The sequence below is a fragment of the Neopsephotus bourkii genome, unplaced genomic scaffold, assembly GCF_033783945.1.
Source record: "Neopsephotus bourkii isolate Nb327-2 ecotype Australia unplaced genomic scaffold, CSIRO-AGI_Nbou_v1 NB_919, whole genome shotgun sequence".
In the NCBI taxonomy this organism is placed as follows: domain Eukaryota; kingdom Metazoa; phylum Chordata; class Aves; order Psittaciformes; family Psittacidae; genus Neopsephotus; species Neopsephotus bourkii.
The window spans coordinates 257908-276191 of NW_026901413.1; the positions used below are offsets into that span (position 1 = coordinate 257908).

The window sequence follows — 18284 nt, forward strand, 5'->3', positions numbered from 1 at the left end:
AAGCTGAGAAAGTTAAGAAAAAAAATGACAGAAATAGAATGAGAAGGAAAGCTGATTCTCGAGCAGAACTGCAGCTACAATCAGCCCATCAGATATAAATGAATTATCAAACAAGGGGTATGAGATCAGACCTGAGGGACAGAAGTGAAAGTTATTGCAAATGAGCAGGTTGAATTGGATTGGATTAAGAAACTAGATTTACCAGAGTCATCATCATGTCAACAGGGCTAACTTTATTAGGATTCATCTTGCACAACATTTTCTTGACTTGTTCAAATGTAGGCCTTTGTGCTGGATTATTTTTTCTGCACTTTCTGATTAACTGCAGCAGAGAAAGAGAGTGAGAAAAGCAAACAGCCCTTTGTCATTCTAAACACAAGCAGTGTTTCTAGTTAAGACTACTATTTTCTCAGTGCAAACTGTGCATGTGAAACTCTGTAGCTGGTGAAATGTGTCTAGTTTATACTGAGGTCCCTGGAGTTCTGTAGATCTATGCTGAATGAAGGATGTTAGTTCATGACAATGCTGCTGCGGGAAATAATGGGTTAGATGATTACATTCCTTCTGCCAAACACTGCTTAATTTCTCGTTTTGCGATTATGCTGTTGAAGTCACATACTGTTTTCAGAGGGCTTGTCTGTACACAGAATGCACAAAAGCTTAAAATTTCAACTACTCCTTAAGAATGTTAGCTCCCAACTAAAATCCAGTGCTGCTTATGAAACATTAGTTGTATTTTGGGTGCTACAAATCACCAAAGGTGAATTACACTGCTCTTAAGTTGGAATGAGGATGCTGCAGTCTTGTGGTTTAACTGAACTGGGAAGGAGTGTACTTTGTTTTATTAGACAGCTTGAGGCTACTGAACACATAGTCCTTTTTCATGAGAGTCAGACCAAACTCATACTTTGTCTGAGACACATGCTTCACTATTTCGAAGTCTTTTGCCAGTAATCTAAATAGATATTACTAATATAAAATATGTATGGAACTAATTAATTTAAATAATGTTAAAATGCACACACCCCAATGATCTAATATTAAAACCATCATTTATTACACTGACAATTTGAAGGGACAACGGAAATATTCAATTTGTTAGAATGACAGGATATTAAAGCATTTCATTGTGCTTTGTTTGAGATGTACTTCGTTCCTGGGTTGTTTCCATTCATCAAAGGTAATATTGCCATAAGATGTCTGGAACATGTCTTAAATTCACTTCAGTAAAGAACATTTGTGCAAAATATTGTATCCATCTCACTCACCTCTATGTAATCTGTGGGACATGGGCAAGAATTCTCAGCCTTTCCTGAAATTAGTTCTGCCAAAGGGGGGCACGAAGAATATTCACCTGAATGCACATCTTCTTTCTAAAGAAGAAGGGATTAAGCAGGGTTGAAATAAGTGGTGTGTTTTTCATACTACCCATTGAAAACATCCCTGTGATCATCATTACTTTTATGATGTCTTCCTTGTCACTTTCAGATCAGCTTTTATACATAGGAATACAGAGAAAAAAAAAGAAAGATGTAACTCAGTCTAAATGGGATGGCTTTGTGGAAAAGCTTTTTCAAGGCTGAAAGACTTTAATCTCAGTGTTTATAAGGGGTAAACAACTTCTGAAATAAATGAATACCTGGCAAGATATTGAGAAACTTCTGAGAAACCACAAGGCCTACACTCGTGTACTATCACAAACTATCAGAAGAATGGCAGATTCTGGTCTTCATACGAAAGAAGTTCTTTACTGTTAGGGTGGTGAGGCGCTGGAATGGGTTGCCCAGAAAAGTTGTGAATGCTCCATCCCTGGCAGTGTTCAAGGCTGGGCTGGACAGAGCCTTGGCCGACATGGTCTAGTGTGAGGCACCCCTGCCCATGGCAGGAGGGCTGGAACTCAATGATCTTAAGGTCCTTTCCAACCCAAACCATTCTATGATTCTATGATTCATTGTTACATTCTTCTTAAATTATTTAAGGCAGAATATGGTTATGTATCCACAACATCTGGTTTCAAGTTAAAGGTGCATTTTTTGTGTTTGCCATTTTGCACTGATCACAAGACAGGTGCAAAGTAGACATTTTGCTCATGGAGAGCAGCTCATTTGCTCTTCTAGCATATTTTTATCACTGTAAGACTGCACTGAAAGGGTCTGTGCATGGAAAAAAAGGGAAGAAACAACAGCAGAAAAAGGATGTTACAGCATACCTTTCTGCTTCAACCCCCCAAACCACCATTAAGCCTCACATAGCTAACCAAAAGGCAATTCTGGAGTTACATTATTTTTTTGTATACACTCTTCTTCAAAGTCCTGAAGGTAAGATTAGTAGATGCATGAGGAAGCCCTGACTGCATACCCCTTTGAAACTGAACTTACTCCCACAAAATCAAAAGGAACACACATGCTCAAAAAATAAATCAAAGGTGCAATTACTCAGAGTTTGGTTTATATCTTCAGCAGAACCCAAATTAAAGTTGTCAAGCAAACTTCAAAGTTCATCTTTACTTACTGGCATAGGGTCGCTTCTTGTGGCAATTTCTAGTAAAATGATGGCATAACTGCAGAATAAAAAAACAAACCGAAATCTCCATGAAATAACAGTTAATGGAGTCAGTGATTTTATCTTTCCATGATTTCTTATTCCTCCCTCTTTTATGACTGAACACCCAGTATCCCAAAAGGGAGGTTAGCAACTGTGTTGCTATCTGTGTTTTCAGAGATCTGTCAATGATCACTTCATTGCAGTTTCCTCTCACAGTTACGAGTCTCAGAGATGAAGCATTTGAATTTGATGGACAGCAAAGCAATTTTCCCTGGAAGAATTAATAGAATCTATAGGAGTTATGCTCAGGGACTTACTTAATATCTACCAATTAAACATACAGAATAGATTTGTGCTGTAGTCAACAAGCAGAAGCAGGTTTATCAGTATCATCACCTGGAGGAGTAGCTTCTTTTCAGCATTTTGGTGAATCTCCATAGTCAGTGAGACAGCATGTCCAGAGTATCTATTTTACAGTAAGTATTTTTGCTTGTTCTGTCTGAATTATATTTTCATCATAATCTTCTTCCTCTGATGAACCAAGGCCAAACACATTCATTAAGGGTGAAGAATGGAAAAAAGTGGAATAACTGGGTGTTCAGTTTCCTCAATGAACACACTGGAGATCTAGAACAGTGATTTCTAGGAAGCCAGCACCTCCTTTAGTCAGCCCTCCTGATAAAGATGCTCTTGGCTCTTTGTGTATTTATACTATGTAATGATTAACTCTCAGCATGCATCACTACTTCATAACACTTATTTTTATGTTGCTTGCAATCTGTTGTTTTGCTAAGGGTTGATCTGTTTGGTAAGGAATTCTGCCTGTATAATGGGGTATGTCTATTTATCTTTCTGTACACTTGTGGACCACCACTGGCAAATAAAATAATGCATATGAACTACACTGAATACTGTAGAAATTAATCTGATGAGATTCATGTGTTAATTTGGGGGTTATTCGGTAGTAGAAAGGAATAGCAATCCTGGTGAGACAGCAAAGCTGAAACAGATTTTCAAGGAGAGCACTTACATTATGGTAACTCTGATAAAAGCAGTACTGATTTTGTTCAGCTTTAGCAACACTGCTCAAAAAAAGTCCTAACATAGCGTATATTGTAATTCACATAACAACTGCAACTCAGGAGGAGCCAATCTAGGAGAAACTGTGACTGGAAACAGCCCGTTCAGCTTAAAGAGGAGCTGCTTTCATGCTCCTGTTCTCATTTCCATTTTAGCTTTCCCATCTGACCAACACATTCCCTGAGGAACTTTAAAAACAAGTGATTCATCTGTAAAAGCACACAAAATTACAAGTGACACTCCTGCGGTTGCTACTCATTTTTCATTTGGGCCATACCTGCTGGAATATTAAGGGACACAGATAAAAACCAAGGATTCCAAGACTGGCACACTGTTCCCTGGCCCATAAGCTCACATACATATATCAAGAAGGCTTAGCATATGCTCACATCATCAAACCTCAATTGTGTTACAATGCAGGTTCTGAAAAACAGCTCAGTTAAGAACACGACCCTTTTAATGCTACACAGTACATCTCTTCCTGTCTTCCCTGACTGTATGTTGCTCTTCTCTCTTTTGTTTTCATTTCTTACTGTTCTTCTTTTTTTTCACCAAGAAAAGATTAACTGCAGTATAACAAAAGAAGACCTGGATTTTGCAGACATGGGACTGAGAGCAAGATGGATTTAGCAAGCATTCACTGAATCTATCAAAAGGTCATTGTAGACATCCATGATATGAGCAAACCAGCTCTTAGCACTATTTTAAGGGGAGTGCTTTGGCAAGAAATAGATTTAGGAGGCCAGGTTGACCGCAGTCAAGTAATGATATCTAACCTGAACAGGAGCCATGTGTAAATCAGACGAGAACTGAGGAAACATTTTACGGAATGTCTGCTGGCTGTGGGGCAACAATAAACTGCAATTAATAAGGCAATCCTAAAACTACTGCTTAGTTGGAGCACAATACTTCCTCAGACCAGTGAATGTTGGAAAAGTAAAGACTGACACAGGACAAATGACAACAGTCAGAAATGTCAACACAGTGACAAACTGCTGTTACCTGAGCTATTTTGAAGAAAATTCTAAAGGCACGTTTAAGCCTATAGATATAAATACTCTTGAAACTTCAAATTATTGCTTACATGATGTTACAGAATGGACTACAATTAATGTTCAAGCATATTGCAGAAGCATACATTTCTTTACAAGGGAATAACGTGTATTAATCCAGTAAATTTTATTTATAAAATTATGTCTTTACATAATTTTTAATGAATCCTAATTGAAAAAAGGGGAAGACTTAAACAATATTCTCTGTTTCTGCTACTAGTTCTTCAGTGAAAACCCCGTAACTATCACTTAAGGCAGTAAGAATTTGTTGTGGCCTGGGGGGAAGCCACAGTAAAACTCATTTTTTTGATAAAAAGCAATAATAGCTACCCTTTGGTAAATGCTGTTGATAAACAGTGCTAATAATCATGCCTCCTTATGCTTAGCTGTGTCACTGTATCAGCATTTCAGTCTCTAACTGAATTCCAGTTCCTTACATTCTGCTAGCTACCAAAGTCACCAAGAAATAGAAAACTTCTCCTGGTCTGGGAATGCAGCAACAAAAAGTAAGAAAAAAGGGTCAGAAATATCCTGTAGTACCATTCTGCATTTTCCCCTTTCAACTGCTTTTAGCAAAGTACTGGAAATAAGCAGACAGAGGAAGTATAATTGTTATGAAATAGAATACGACAAGAACACAGTGGTTTTCCTACTTACACAGAAAAATCACATGAGAACTAATAACTATAGGTTTGGTTTTTTTTAAAACCTAGTTCAATGACTCTGTCATCAGATTATTATTCTCTGAAAACTCAATTGTAATCCTGTTTATCTGAAAAGTGTTTGGATAGAAACTGTCCATCACTGTCAAGGCTAAATCTGATAGCTAAATAAGACACTGCAAAGTGATCTCCTATAAAGGTTTTCAAAAGGAAAGGAATGAAGCTATTCACTAGTGTATCTATTTCCTTTTTCCTATCTCTTTCTTTCAGTGCAAACCAAACATTGTCACTGTGTCTATGCAGCAAAATAACGTATTGAGAGTAATTATAGAATTATGGGATGCGCATGTGCATTATGACATTCTAGAAAATTGACACTATTTTTTATAGTATTGCCATTACTGAAAACAATTTGGGTTTTTTTTCATAAGAAATGGCAACAAAAACAGATTACTAGAAAACAGCAGATTTTTATTCCTTTGTAATCTACCAGTCCAGAGTAACTCCTTATAAATTATGAGGCCAAATCTGCATTTATATGATGTCAATGAATTCAATATTTGGTTAACTGCCTTGAAAGAGAAGATCCTGCGATCTCTTCTCTGTTCTGTATTCCAAGATTGATGCTTTTAAATGTACAACCAAACATTTACCAGGGTGACCACAGAATTACTCTGAGCCTAACTGTGGTTAGAGAATACTTAATTTGAGGTTAGATTATTAATTGTGAGAAAGAGCAAAAATTAACTACCTGTAGACATCTGTCATAGAATTGGGTTCATAGTCTGAAAGGGAGTGGATTTCAGGAGCTGTGTAAATCTCTGTCAAATGCTGCTGGTATGAGCTTGACCCCTCCAGAGAATCTTCTTTTCTGTATGACTGCAAACCATAATCTAACATGGAAGAAAACAGGAAGCAAACTATTCTGTGGGTAATTCTCTGAAACACATGCATTAGTAGGCAGTAACAGAACTAGTCTAAAGGAATTAATTTTCCTTATTTGAAATACACATCTTAGTCTAAAAATAGGGTGTGTCTGGTGGTCTCATCCCCTTAATGCAATTGCAAATATAGGATCTGGAAAGTAAATATTTGGGTTAGACTACATGACAGCAGGCAAGTTGAATTACATGGCTCCTTCCAATTAGAATTATTTTATAATTTTATAAAATTATATTCAGAAAACAGGCTCATTTCAGTGTAAGAGTTAGCTTGCAAATGTAGGTTTCTCTCCTACTTATCCCCTGATCCTTACCTGTGATGGCAGGTTGTTAGAGTAATTACAGTTTACACAGACCAGAACTATTGAAAATCAGATGGTGGGCTTTACTTGCATACCATCAGCTTCAAAACAAAAGCAGCATAAATGTGGAATATCTTTGCAGGTATACTTTTAATATAACATAGAAAAGATTCCCATCATGTGACTAAGCACTGAAGAGGAGAAAAAGCCAACTGACTTCAGTTTTCTTTCTGATGTAAACAGCACTCTGCTGAGTGGATGGGAAGGCACAATGCAGATGTCTGGGTTTGTCTGGAATGACCTTTAATTAATATGGTCCTAGAACTTTATTCTTTATGTTGGAGGTTATTGGAGGTTTTCAAATAGCTCCCACATTGGTTATTTGTCAGCTATCTTTAGCATTATTGTATCCAGATAAACCATGAATATTTGAAATCTCTGCAGTGCCACCAGTTAAATTCTGAACAATTTCAGAGATCCCACTTAATTCAGAAGAGCTGGGCTACTGTGGTGCAGTTGATACAATCCAGCTATCTTAATTCTTTATGCTTTTCTCCAGAAAAGGCTCTAAGCAGTTCTGAAGGCAGCAGGATACTAAATGAGTTGGAGAAGCGGGCATGACCCTGTGAAGGAGACATAGTCATAGGATGAACCATTGAAAGACAAATCTGTTGCTGCTGGTTTTGATATGACTGTGGGTTAGACAGTGTGATAACTACTTTGGGAAAGAAGTAGAAGAGGTGATCACTGCTTTCATTCCCTTTGGCAGCTGCAAACTAAACTAGACTCTCCAGTGGTTTTTCTGTCCTCACGAGCTGTCTTCCCCTACCAGGAGCAGCCCAGACCTGTAGTTCTTGCTAGGATAATACAATTCAGTTTTGTGTACAGGACTGAAAAGGTCTGAGTTGATTCTGCTTTTCTCCATGAACCTGTCTTGTATTTATCAATCAGTCAGGATTATTACATGTGTTCACAGCACTGTCCATGGCTCAGGTTTTCTCCCTGTGTCAAAACTAAGAATGAGACAGAATTTCTGGTCAGACTGCTGTTGATGGACTCCCTCATTTCTGGGATCTCCCCTCATTTCTGGGATCTGTGCATCAGTGACACATGATAAATGACTTGACATGGTAACATAACATGAAAGTTGCTTCAAGATGAGAGAGTTATAGTAAAGTCTGGCATAGTCAGCATTTCCACATGAAATGTCAACATGGAAGTGCTGGGGAGGAGGACTGAGTGTGAAATGGATATGCATTAGGAGGTTAGCTGGAAAGTGTTGAAATTTTGTTTCTTCTTTTTACCTGTTATTTTACAAACCCATCGGTCATCTATAACACAGTTACTAGACTTCAGCCGTCCATGATACATTTTGTGATGGTGAAGATAAGCCATTCCTTGTGCAATATCAGTAGCAAAAGAAAACCTGAAAGACAAAAATCAGTGAGATAGTATTTCCAATCAGGCTTCACTTAAATGGCTCTAAAGCCTACTGAAGTTGCCAGGAAGATTCTCTGTGACTGTAATAGCTTTCAGTTTGTGTCCCCATGCTCATTTTACCAAAACACTTACAGTGGGTTGTTGAAAGCCCTTAACTCCCACTCAGTTTGTCTGAGTCCACAGAACTTTAGTCTCTTTTAAGACAGTTTCTTCTAGAAATTCCCACTAACTTCGTATCCTTGAGAGTGAGTCCAAGTATTTACAAGAAAAATAATGTTTTATTAAGTTTCTTACATTATTTTCTTACATTTCATTTTCTGTCTTGATTTTTAATTAAATGGGAATGCCAAAGATATTTCAGAACAAAATGAAGCTACATGAGATAAAAGGTTTAAAAGCAGTTTTGCAGTATAACTGGACTCGGTTGAAAAGTCATTGGCTTAACATGTCCATCACTAAAGATATGATTGCTCAAAAATCCAAAGACAAGTTGAAATGCATATTTAAATTACATTTCTTTCTTCTTCATTCTCTCCATGTTACAGTGCAAGCCTGTCTATCAAGGACTTTATCTAAAATAAACGTCTTGTCCTAAACTACACATAGCACAGTTTGTTTCATGTAGCTTTTCAGGAGTGTTTTTGTACCTGAAACCCCAGTTCAAAGGAACATCTTCATTGAGTAGAACATCACTCAAGCTGCCTTTGGGGCAGTACTCTGTCACAATGGCAACATTTGGCACTTCTATACAACCTCCGATGAATTTGCAGAGGTTAGGGTGGTCAAGTTCCCTGTGAAAAACAACAGAAATCACACCTGTAATTTTCATGGCTATACCTCCAGCTTTTTGTAGGGTAACTGGAAAACCAAATGCCTTGTCTCACAAGGTAGAGACGAAAGTAAAACAGGTGTCAAAACAAAGTTTGAAAAAAGAGGAACATGAATTAACAGTCACATTTGGACAGATTGTAATCCTTAAAGAACCAGTGTAAAAGGGATCAACATACAGTTCTCAGGTTTCACTTCTTACCTCACTTGCTTTACTTCCTTACGTATGGATTTGGAGAGGGTGAATGACTTCTTCATTATTTTTTTTATGGCCACTCTTCTACCATCACTGAAACAGAATGAAATGCTGTTCACAGAGTTTTAGGCCAACTTCATAACCCAACAGACTAAGAAAATGGACTGGATATTTCTTCTACAGTGGGCAGCTTCATATCTCTAGAGATGAGGCAGAGAATTTAAGCATGTGCATATATGGGTGTAAATCTCAGTATATGACAGTTGACAGGGTCCTCCTTCTATGGTAAGGGAAACATCAGCTATTATACTCAAGCATCCTTGATCTGTGGATGACATTTAGAACGTAAGACTGTTACAGTCAGGTGAGGCAGTTTGATGACGGAGTAGCAGCAAAAGAAAATGTCAGAGATAGTGAAACACAGGCAGGAAAATTCCTTCTATCTGTTGCTTCTGTCTACTGTTTTGAAGACCCATCATTGATATTTAACATCCTTTTGTTCTCATCACATGAAGCACTCACAGTGATAAATCAGCTAAGTTTGGTAGACAGCAAAGCAACTTTCCTTGGAATAATAAAGGAATCCAGTGGAGATATATGCAGGAATTTAACTGCTACCCACCATACAAATAGTAGAGGGGCTCTGGTGTAGCAGATGTAGGTGCTTCATTGATGAAACTGATGTCCCATTCTTACACCTTTCACCCTTGATGAATGTGATTGACTTTGACTCATCCAAGGAAGATGATGATGATGATGAAAATGTCATCATTCAGAAAGAAACAGCAAAAATGCTCACTATCTATAAGCATCTATGCTAGACACAGTGTCTCATCAATTAAGTGGCTGTAATTTTCCAGAACAGTGATCTACACTGAAAAAGCAGCTGCTCCCCTAAGTTGAAGATTCTAAGTAAGCTCCTCTACCCTTCAAAGGACAGATCCTGCCCTGTGTATACAAATGGTAAATTGCTTTCTGGATAGCAGAATATGGCTATACTCTTTGCCATATATTATTATGATGTGCACATAGTGTGATCCAGACGTGAAATGCTCAGTATTTTCAGTCATATTAGTTTGTTTAAGGACAATATTTTTAATATGCTACTGTACAGGATGCCACTTTTTAGTGCAAATAACCTAGCTGTGCTCTGCCCACATTTTAGGAAAAGGGCTGCATAAAAAAAAAAAAAGAGACACAACAACCAAAACAGAAGACTAGATGTAAGATATTCCACAGCCAGTGTATGGTATAGAAGTCAGATGATGGTATTAACTTAGTGAATTTGACCTAACAAGAGAAATGCAAGCTTTTACTCTGTAACATTAAAGTGGCAAGAACCAGAAAGAAAGGTGAAACTATGGTATAGTAGGCAGTGAATTAAACGAGTAATATATTGACTTACTATCTCCCAGTCTGGGTGAAGTACTGTTTCTTGGACACGTTAGCAGCAGCTGTGCAGGAGCTCAGAGCTGTGATACAGCTAGCATTGGAGTCACTGGGTACTTGGGGAGCACTCATGATGCTTCCCATTGCTGTCTGTACTATGCCATCTAAATGGGATGTGGGATGAGAAAAATCGCCCAAAGATGCATGTTATTGGCAAGGTAGAGACTCCAGAGGCAGACAAATATAAGGAATTCTGCAAATATTTGCATTTTGGCTAGACTTGTTTACATTAAGACAGAAAGCCAAAAAGTAAAAAGTTCCAGAGGCAATTCATTGCCACAGAACTTTCCCATTACTCCTCAGGATTTGATGCAAGTTTTGTTTCTCTGCTCTTGGGACGACTAGTCTTTGTTGCTACTTTGAGGCTGAGGAGAGAACCCAGGGAAGCAGAGCAAGCCCTGCGCCATATTTTAACAAGTCTATTTGGAGCTTCTAAAAGACTGTAAGGTACAGGGAGGTGGGAAGTGATTTTAACACCACAGGTAAGCCAGAGAAGAGCAACAATACAGTCAGATGAAAAAAGTCAGTGATCTCAATATATATTTTTAATCTCTGTTGAATATCTTAAGGTAAAAAAATGGATTTAAAACAAAATTTAATTAATTATATAACATTTCACCATCTCCAGTTAAAATCCAGATTTAGCCAATTAGTCTCAGCATTGCTGAAAACTCTTAACTCTCCCTGGTATCAGTATACAGTAAAGTGTGGCTGAGGAAGCTCAGCATCTTGCCTTGCATCAGGATTGCCGTGCTCCCACACAATAGTATTATCCATATGCAGTTCCAAATTGCATTCACATTTGGCGTCATTCTACAGGATTCCACCCAGGAACATATTAGAGATCCCTGAGATAACTTCGATAATATGTGTGCATGTATATATATGTATATACATGTGTATGTCTGTGTGCAATGCACCAAAAAAAAAGGAGTTATCTTGAAAATAATAAAGCTAGGTTTTCATAGTACAGGGTACACACCCTGGGAACAGCACTGTTCATGTGTTTCCATGTAGATAACTTTATCAGGCTACTATGGATATCTCTGAATAGCTCTGTCCAGAGAAGACATACTGTTTCCAGACCTCATCATATTATCATTCCTCATTACTCACTACTGTTAATTAGCACTCCGGGGCATGATACCTAGCCAACATCTGTTCTTTACAGAAATGAGGTTATCATATCAAAACTACACAGAAAGTAATGTTCAAGTCCAAGGCTGAAAGTATCCCTCCCATATGTTAACACAAGTGTACCTTGACACTTCTACTACCAAGACAGGGATATAAGACAGACAAAGCAGACATCTTTCTAGCAATTCCTCACAGAGACAGAAAATGAGAAAGTGTACATCAGCACAGATCCATCAACATCAGCAGATTTCTACTTTATATTTACCCTTTTTGAGGGTCTAGGCATTGTTTTCCTTACAAAGGCCAGAACAATGAACAACAAAATAAATAATCTATACCTATTTTAAGTGTAGTATATTAAAACACATTATAACACCTGATTTATTCTTAACATGTTTAGTTAGAACCAGTTAAAACATATTTTACATCCAGCTGTAAAATAAAAAAACAACTCTGGCCACAATTAATTACTTTTTGCAGCAAGTCTGTCGTAGACAGCAAACAGTAAGAGAAATTAAGATTTCATTATATTTGTTCAAATCTAGAGGAATTTAGTGAGAGCAATTATACAGAATGATACATTCTTTGAAGCAACAGTAATTTATTTTTTCCAAGTTCAGAAGTCATCTTTTTTGGGATAGCCCTCTCTTTTTTTAATTAACAAATCACCATAAAAAGAAGGAAACCATTTCAAATTACTTTGACATCTAAAGTTCCAATAAACAAAAACTTCAGTCATTAGTCCACAGAGGTTACAGGGATGAAACTTTGGATATGTTTTTCACAAATTGGTTCACTTTTGTAAGATCCCTAAAACATGTAATTGTGATTGAGATAATTTCTCAAAATTATTTAGGAAACTGATCATAGTATCAAGTGACAAGTTACTAACCTTGTTTGATGCAGGTGAAGTCTATAATCCAGCTTTCATCCCAAAACATCTTTTGTTTCTGATATTGAAACCACTACAAAAATAAATCAAGTTAATTCCTGGTGTAGCCCTACTGTCTTTGAAGGAATTAAACCAGTGAAATTTTTATTACATATGAAAGCTTATAAGTATGCAAACAAAATCTTATGTTTAAGCATCCAACATATATCTTAGGAGTAATATTAGAACCAAGAACAGGCTTAGAAGAGTATCAAATAAATATCTCAAAAGCTGTACAGTCTGTATTCTAGAATCTAATTACTTGTCATATTTTGCATTGGTTGAAAACTCTCACTTACTGTCAAATATTTCTTATGAATTTACATCTCATCCTGGACATCAGATGAGAGATTTACATCGCTTCATGGCATGGAAATATCCTATGTCATATAAGCACATGACAAGAACACATGACCTCCCAATCCCAAGTTAAGAAGCAGTGCAACTTATGTCCTGCAACAGAATTAGTCCCCGATCCACAGATGAGGTCATATTATGTCAGATACTCTTAGCATAAAGAGTATTAGGCAGGAAACTTCTGGGCACTTTGCTAAGAAGTTATTGGTATCATAGTAGATTTTCTGTAGAGCTGACATGAGAAACTAACAGAGGAAGTGTAAACACAAGCTTTCAAAAGAGGAACAGCAGATTAAATTATTCAGTTGTTATTGCTGCAGTCAATGCCAAAATGTCAAACCACAGCAGCATTTTACCATTATTATACAACTTACTATAGTGTGGAATTTAACATAAGGGTATTCATTGGAACAGGTAACAACAGCCCAGATAATTTGAAAGGAACATAGTGTGCAGATTGTGTCAACATTTTGGTAGAAATTTATGACAAATATAGAGCCCACTGAATCAAATTAAGTCTTCCCATCAATTTCAAAAGTTTCTGAGAATGATATCTACATTTTATCTTGCAAGGGTATGACTGAACCAAGACATATTAGCTAGAAGTGACAATTAGGCTTGCTACAGACACTGATAACAAGAAATCCTCTCCTCTACTTGTACAGTTAAAGAAGGCATCAGTTTTCCAGATTTACCTTTTTTTTTATGTTAATTACTGAACCAGATAAAAGGATCTTGTTTACTTATCATCTAAATAAAGCATAAAAAACAAGGATGCGATGACAGAAGTTAGCAGGAGTAAGTATATAGAAATGCAAGAAGAAAAATATCCAGAAAAATAACAGAAATAATAGGTAATTTTTCCCACAAGACCATTAGATAAACCTACACAAGGCCAAGAAACTATTGCTTTTTCTAAAAAGACAATTGGTTATAAGTGTCTGAACTTCACATTTGTCCAATTTCTATTACATTGTACTGTTTACAGGAGAAAGACTATAACTACATTCTCACAACTGCCCTGCGGATTATAAATTTTAAACCAGCTTTCAACTGTTCTGTCCCTAACTTACAGAGCAACACAGAGAGGCACAGAATACAAAAAATACCTAACTGTGATTCAGATCTCCTTACTCAGTGGGTCATCAGACTTAGAGAATCGTAGAATCAGCTAGATTGTAAAAGACCTTTAAGATCACCAAGTCCAACCATTACCCCAGGACTGTCAAGACTTCCACTAAACCGTATCATTGAGGGCTTGATCTACATGTTTTCTGAACACTTCCAGAGATGGCGATTATACCATTCTTCTGGGAAGCCTGTTCCAATGCCTGATCACCCTCTCTGTGAAGCAACTTTTCCCAAATTTCAATATCCAGTCTAAACCTTCCCTGGCACAGCTTAAGGCTGCTTTCTCTTGTCCTATCACTTGTTATTTGGGAGAAGAATCTGACCCCCACATCACTACAACTTCCTTTCAGGTAGATGTAGAGAGTGATAAGGTCCTCCGTGAGCCTTCTCTTCACCAGACTAAACAACCCCAGCTCCCTCAGCTGCTCCTCATCAGACTTGTGCTCCAGGCCCTTCACCAGCTTTGTTGCCCTTTTCTGGACCTGCACCAGCACCTCAAAGTCTCTCCTGTAGTGAAGGGCCCACAGTTGAACACAGGATTCAAGGCGTGACCTCACCAGTGCTGAGTGCAGGGGGATGACCACTTCCCTGGTGCTGCTAGTCATGCTATTGCTGATATAGGCCAGGATGCCACTGGCCTTCTTGACTGCCTGGGCATAATTTGGTTTATGTTCTCATGTGCTCACTCAGCACCCCCAGGTCCTTTTCCACCAAGCAGCTTTCCAGCCACTCTTCCCCTAGCCTGTAGCGTTGCATGGGGTTATTGTGGACCAAGTGCAGGACCTGGCTCTTTGCCTTATTTAACCTCATACCACTGACCACAGCCCATCAATACAGCCTCTCCAGATCCCTCTGCAGAGTCTTCCTAACATTCAGCTGATTAACACTCCCAGCCAACTCCAACACCACTTGGTGTCATCGGCAACTGAGGGTGCACAAAATCCCCTCGTCCTAATCATCAATGAAGATGAAGCACTCTACAGACAGATAGGAACAGCCTCAGCCTCACAGGCCCTTGTTCTCATGGGGGACTTCAACCACCCTGACATCTGTTGGAATGATGGTACGGCATGGCACAATCAGTCCAGGAGGTTCCTCGATTGTGTTGAAGACAACTTCCTTCTGCAAGTAATAGAGGAGCCGAAAGGGAGAAGTGCCATGCTTGAGCTTGTGCTCACCAACAGGGAAGGGCTTGTTGGAAATGTGACGCTCCAGGGCAGCCTTGGTTGCAGCTATCACAATATGGTTGAATTTGAGATCCTCAGGACAGTGAGAAGAGCGAGCAGCAAGCTCATGCTGTGGACTTCAGCAGAGCAGACTTTGGCCTCTTCAGGAACCTGCTTAGTAAGGTTCCGTGGGATATAGCCCTAGAGGGCAGGTGTCCCAAGACTGTTGGTTGATATTCAAGGATCACCTGCTATAACCTCAGGAGTGCTGTGTCCCAGCTAGAAGGAAGTGCAGCAGGAGGGCCAGGAGAGACCTCCTTGGATGGATGAGGAACTGCTGAGGAAACTTCAAAGGAAAAAAGAGGCTTATAACAGATGGAAGCAAGGATAGGTGGGCTGGCAAGAACACAGGGATGTTGTCCGGGAAGCTAGGGACCAGGTTAGGAAAGATAAGGCCCAGTTAGAATTAAACTTGGCTAGGGATTTGAAAGCTAACAGGAAGGGATTCTGTAGGTACATTACGAATAAAAGAGAGGTGAAGGACAATGTGGGCCCTCCCCTTAAATTATCAGGAGGACTGGCTACCCTGGATCTGGGGAAGGCTGAGGTTCTGAATGACTTCTTTGCCTCAGTCTTCACTGGCAAATGCTCTAACCACACCACCCAAGTCTTGGAAAGCAGACATAGAATCATAGAATCATAGAATAGTTAGGGTTGGAAAGGACCTTAAGATCATCAAGTTCCAACCCCCCTGTCATGGGCAGGGACACCTTGCTCTAAACCATATTACCCAAGGCCTCGTCCAACCTGGCCTTGAACGCTGCCAGGGATGAAGCATTCGCAACCTCCCTGGACTGTGAGAATGAAGACCTTGGGCCCACTGTAGGAGAGGATCTGGTTCGAGACCATCTTAAGAACCTAAATGTGCACAAGTCCATGGGTCCTGATGAAATCCATCCTCAGGTCCTGAAGGAGCTGACAAATGAAGTTGCTAAGCCGCTGGCCATCATATTTGAAAAATCATGGCAGTCAGGTAAAGTTCCTGACGACTGGAAAAAGGGAAACATAACCCCCATTTTCAAGAAGGGGAAAATGGATGACCCACGGAACTGTCAGTCTCACATCTGTGTCTGGCAAAATCTTGGAGCAGATTCTCCTGGAAGGCATGCTAAGGCACATGAAAAACAACAAGGTGCTTGGTGACAGCCAGCATGGCTTCACTAAGGGGAAATCCTGCCTGAACAATTTCGTAGCCTTCTATGATGGGGCTATGGAACTGATGGGCAAGGGTAGAGCAGCTGATGTCATCTACCTGGACTTGCGCAAAGCATTTGACACTGTCCCACACTACATCCTTGTCTCTAAATTGGAGAGACATCAATTTGATAGGTGGAACACTCAGTGGATAAAGAACTGGCTGGATGGCCACATGCAAAGAGTTGCGGTCAGTGGCTCAGTGTCCAGCTGGAGACCAGTAACGAGTGATGTCCCTCAGGAATCTGTGTTGGGACTGGTCTTGCTCAACATCTTTGTTGCTGACATGGACAGTGGGATTGAGTGCGCCCTCAGCAAGTTTGCTGATGACACCAAGCTGTGTGGTTCGGTTGAGATGCTGGAAGGAAGGAATGCCATCCAGAGGGACCTTGACATACTTGTGAGGTGGGCTGATGCCAACCTTAAGAAGTTTAACCATGCCAAGTGCAAGGTCCTACGCCTGGGTCGGAGCAATCCCAGGCACAGCTACAGGTTGGGCAGAGAAGAGATTCAGAGCAGCCCTGTGGAGACGGCCTTGGGGGTGCTGGTCGATGAGAAAATGAACATGAGCCAGCTTCAGTGTGTGCTTGCAGCCCAGAAAGTGAACCATATCCTGGGCCGCATCAAAAGGAGCGTGACCAGCAGGTCGAAGGAGGTGATCCTGCCCCTCTACTCTGCTCTCGTGAGAGCTCATTTGGAGTATTGTGTTGGAACAACTCCAGAGGAGGGCCACAAGGATTATCGGGGACTGGAGCACCTTCTGTATGAAGACAGTCTGAGAAAGTTGGGTCTGTTCAGCCTGGAGAAGAGAAGGCTGCATGGAGACCTCATAGCAGCCTTCCAGCATCTGAAGGGGGCCAACAAGGATGCTGAGGAGGGACCCTTCATGAGGGAGTGTAGTGATAGGACAAGGGATAATGGGTTAAAACTTAAACAGGGAAGTTTAGACTGGATATAAGGAAGAAGTTCTTTACTGTAAGGGTAGTGAGGCACTGGAATGGGTTGCCCAGGGAAGTTGTGAATGCTCCATTCCTAGGAGTGTTCAAGGCCATGTTGGACAGAGCCTTGGGTGGCATGGTTTAGTGAAAGGAGTTCCTGTTCACGGCAGGGGCGTTGGAACTTGATGTTCTTAAGTTCCTTTCAACCCTAACTATTCTATAATTCTATGATCCTATCTTACTGTCCCTAACCACGCCCTGAAGGACACCGCTAGTGACTAGTCATTGTCACCAACTAGATGTGGTACCATTTACCACCATTGTTTGGGTTTAGCCATCCAGTCAGTTTCTAATGCTGCAACCTTCTCCTGCTCATTCCCTCTCAGCATACTTTCCTAATTCAGGTACTTATTGAACCTGCAATAAAGATGGAAAGAGAAGGAATCCCTGAGGAAATAGGAGCCTATCAATTTACAGGACTCTTAAGCCAAACCCCAAATAAATTATCTGTTATTTACAAAGTCAATATAATGCCTTTACAACTGCCATACCTATCTGCTAAATTATAGAATCCCTGTTATGAAATTCAGAAATGTACTTTTCAAAAAGATGAAGACACTTAAGGAATGTGGATCCTCTTTCCCAGAAGCCCTGTGAAGTAATATGCCACAATACTATGCTGTATCCTCATTATACAGACATTTTCAGTCAAAGAAATCCAAAACTACTTCTCCCATGTTCATACACTCCCCTGTCATTATCCCCTTTTTTACCCTCTTAATGAGTCTGTTATAATTGACAACTACTATGCAAAATGAATCGAATTGGTTCAGTTACACTAAGACCACCCACCTACTCCAAATTATTATTTCATTC

General features: G+C 39.6%; 1 protein-coding gene across 1 annotated transcript in view; it reads right to left on the reverse strand.

Annotated features, from left to right (window-relative positions):
• The window catches only part of LOC133214654 (atrial natriuretic peptide receptor 1-like), a 37853-nt gene that overhangs the window by 8303 nt on the left and 11266 nt on the right, over positions 1–18284 (reverse strand). The window contains exons 8-16 of the mRNA XM_061357747.1: positions 12524–12596; positions 10451–10598; positions 9052–9138; positions 8669–8812; positions 7886–8007; positions 6090–6231; positions 2508–2560; positions 1269–1366; positions 203–322 (exon numbers count right to left, since the gene is read on the reverse strand). Of these exons, the coding sequence (XP_061213731.1) occupies positions 203–322; positions 1269–1366; positions 2508–2560; positions 6090–6231; positions 7886–8007; positions 8669–8812; positions 9052–9138; positions 10451–10598; positions 12524–12596 (987 nt within the window). The remainder of the gene's footprint in view (positions 1–202; positions 323–1268; positions 1367–2507; positions 2561–6089; positions 6232–7885; positions 8008–8668; positions 8813–9051; positions 9139–10450; positions 10599–12523; positions 12597–18284) is intronic.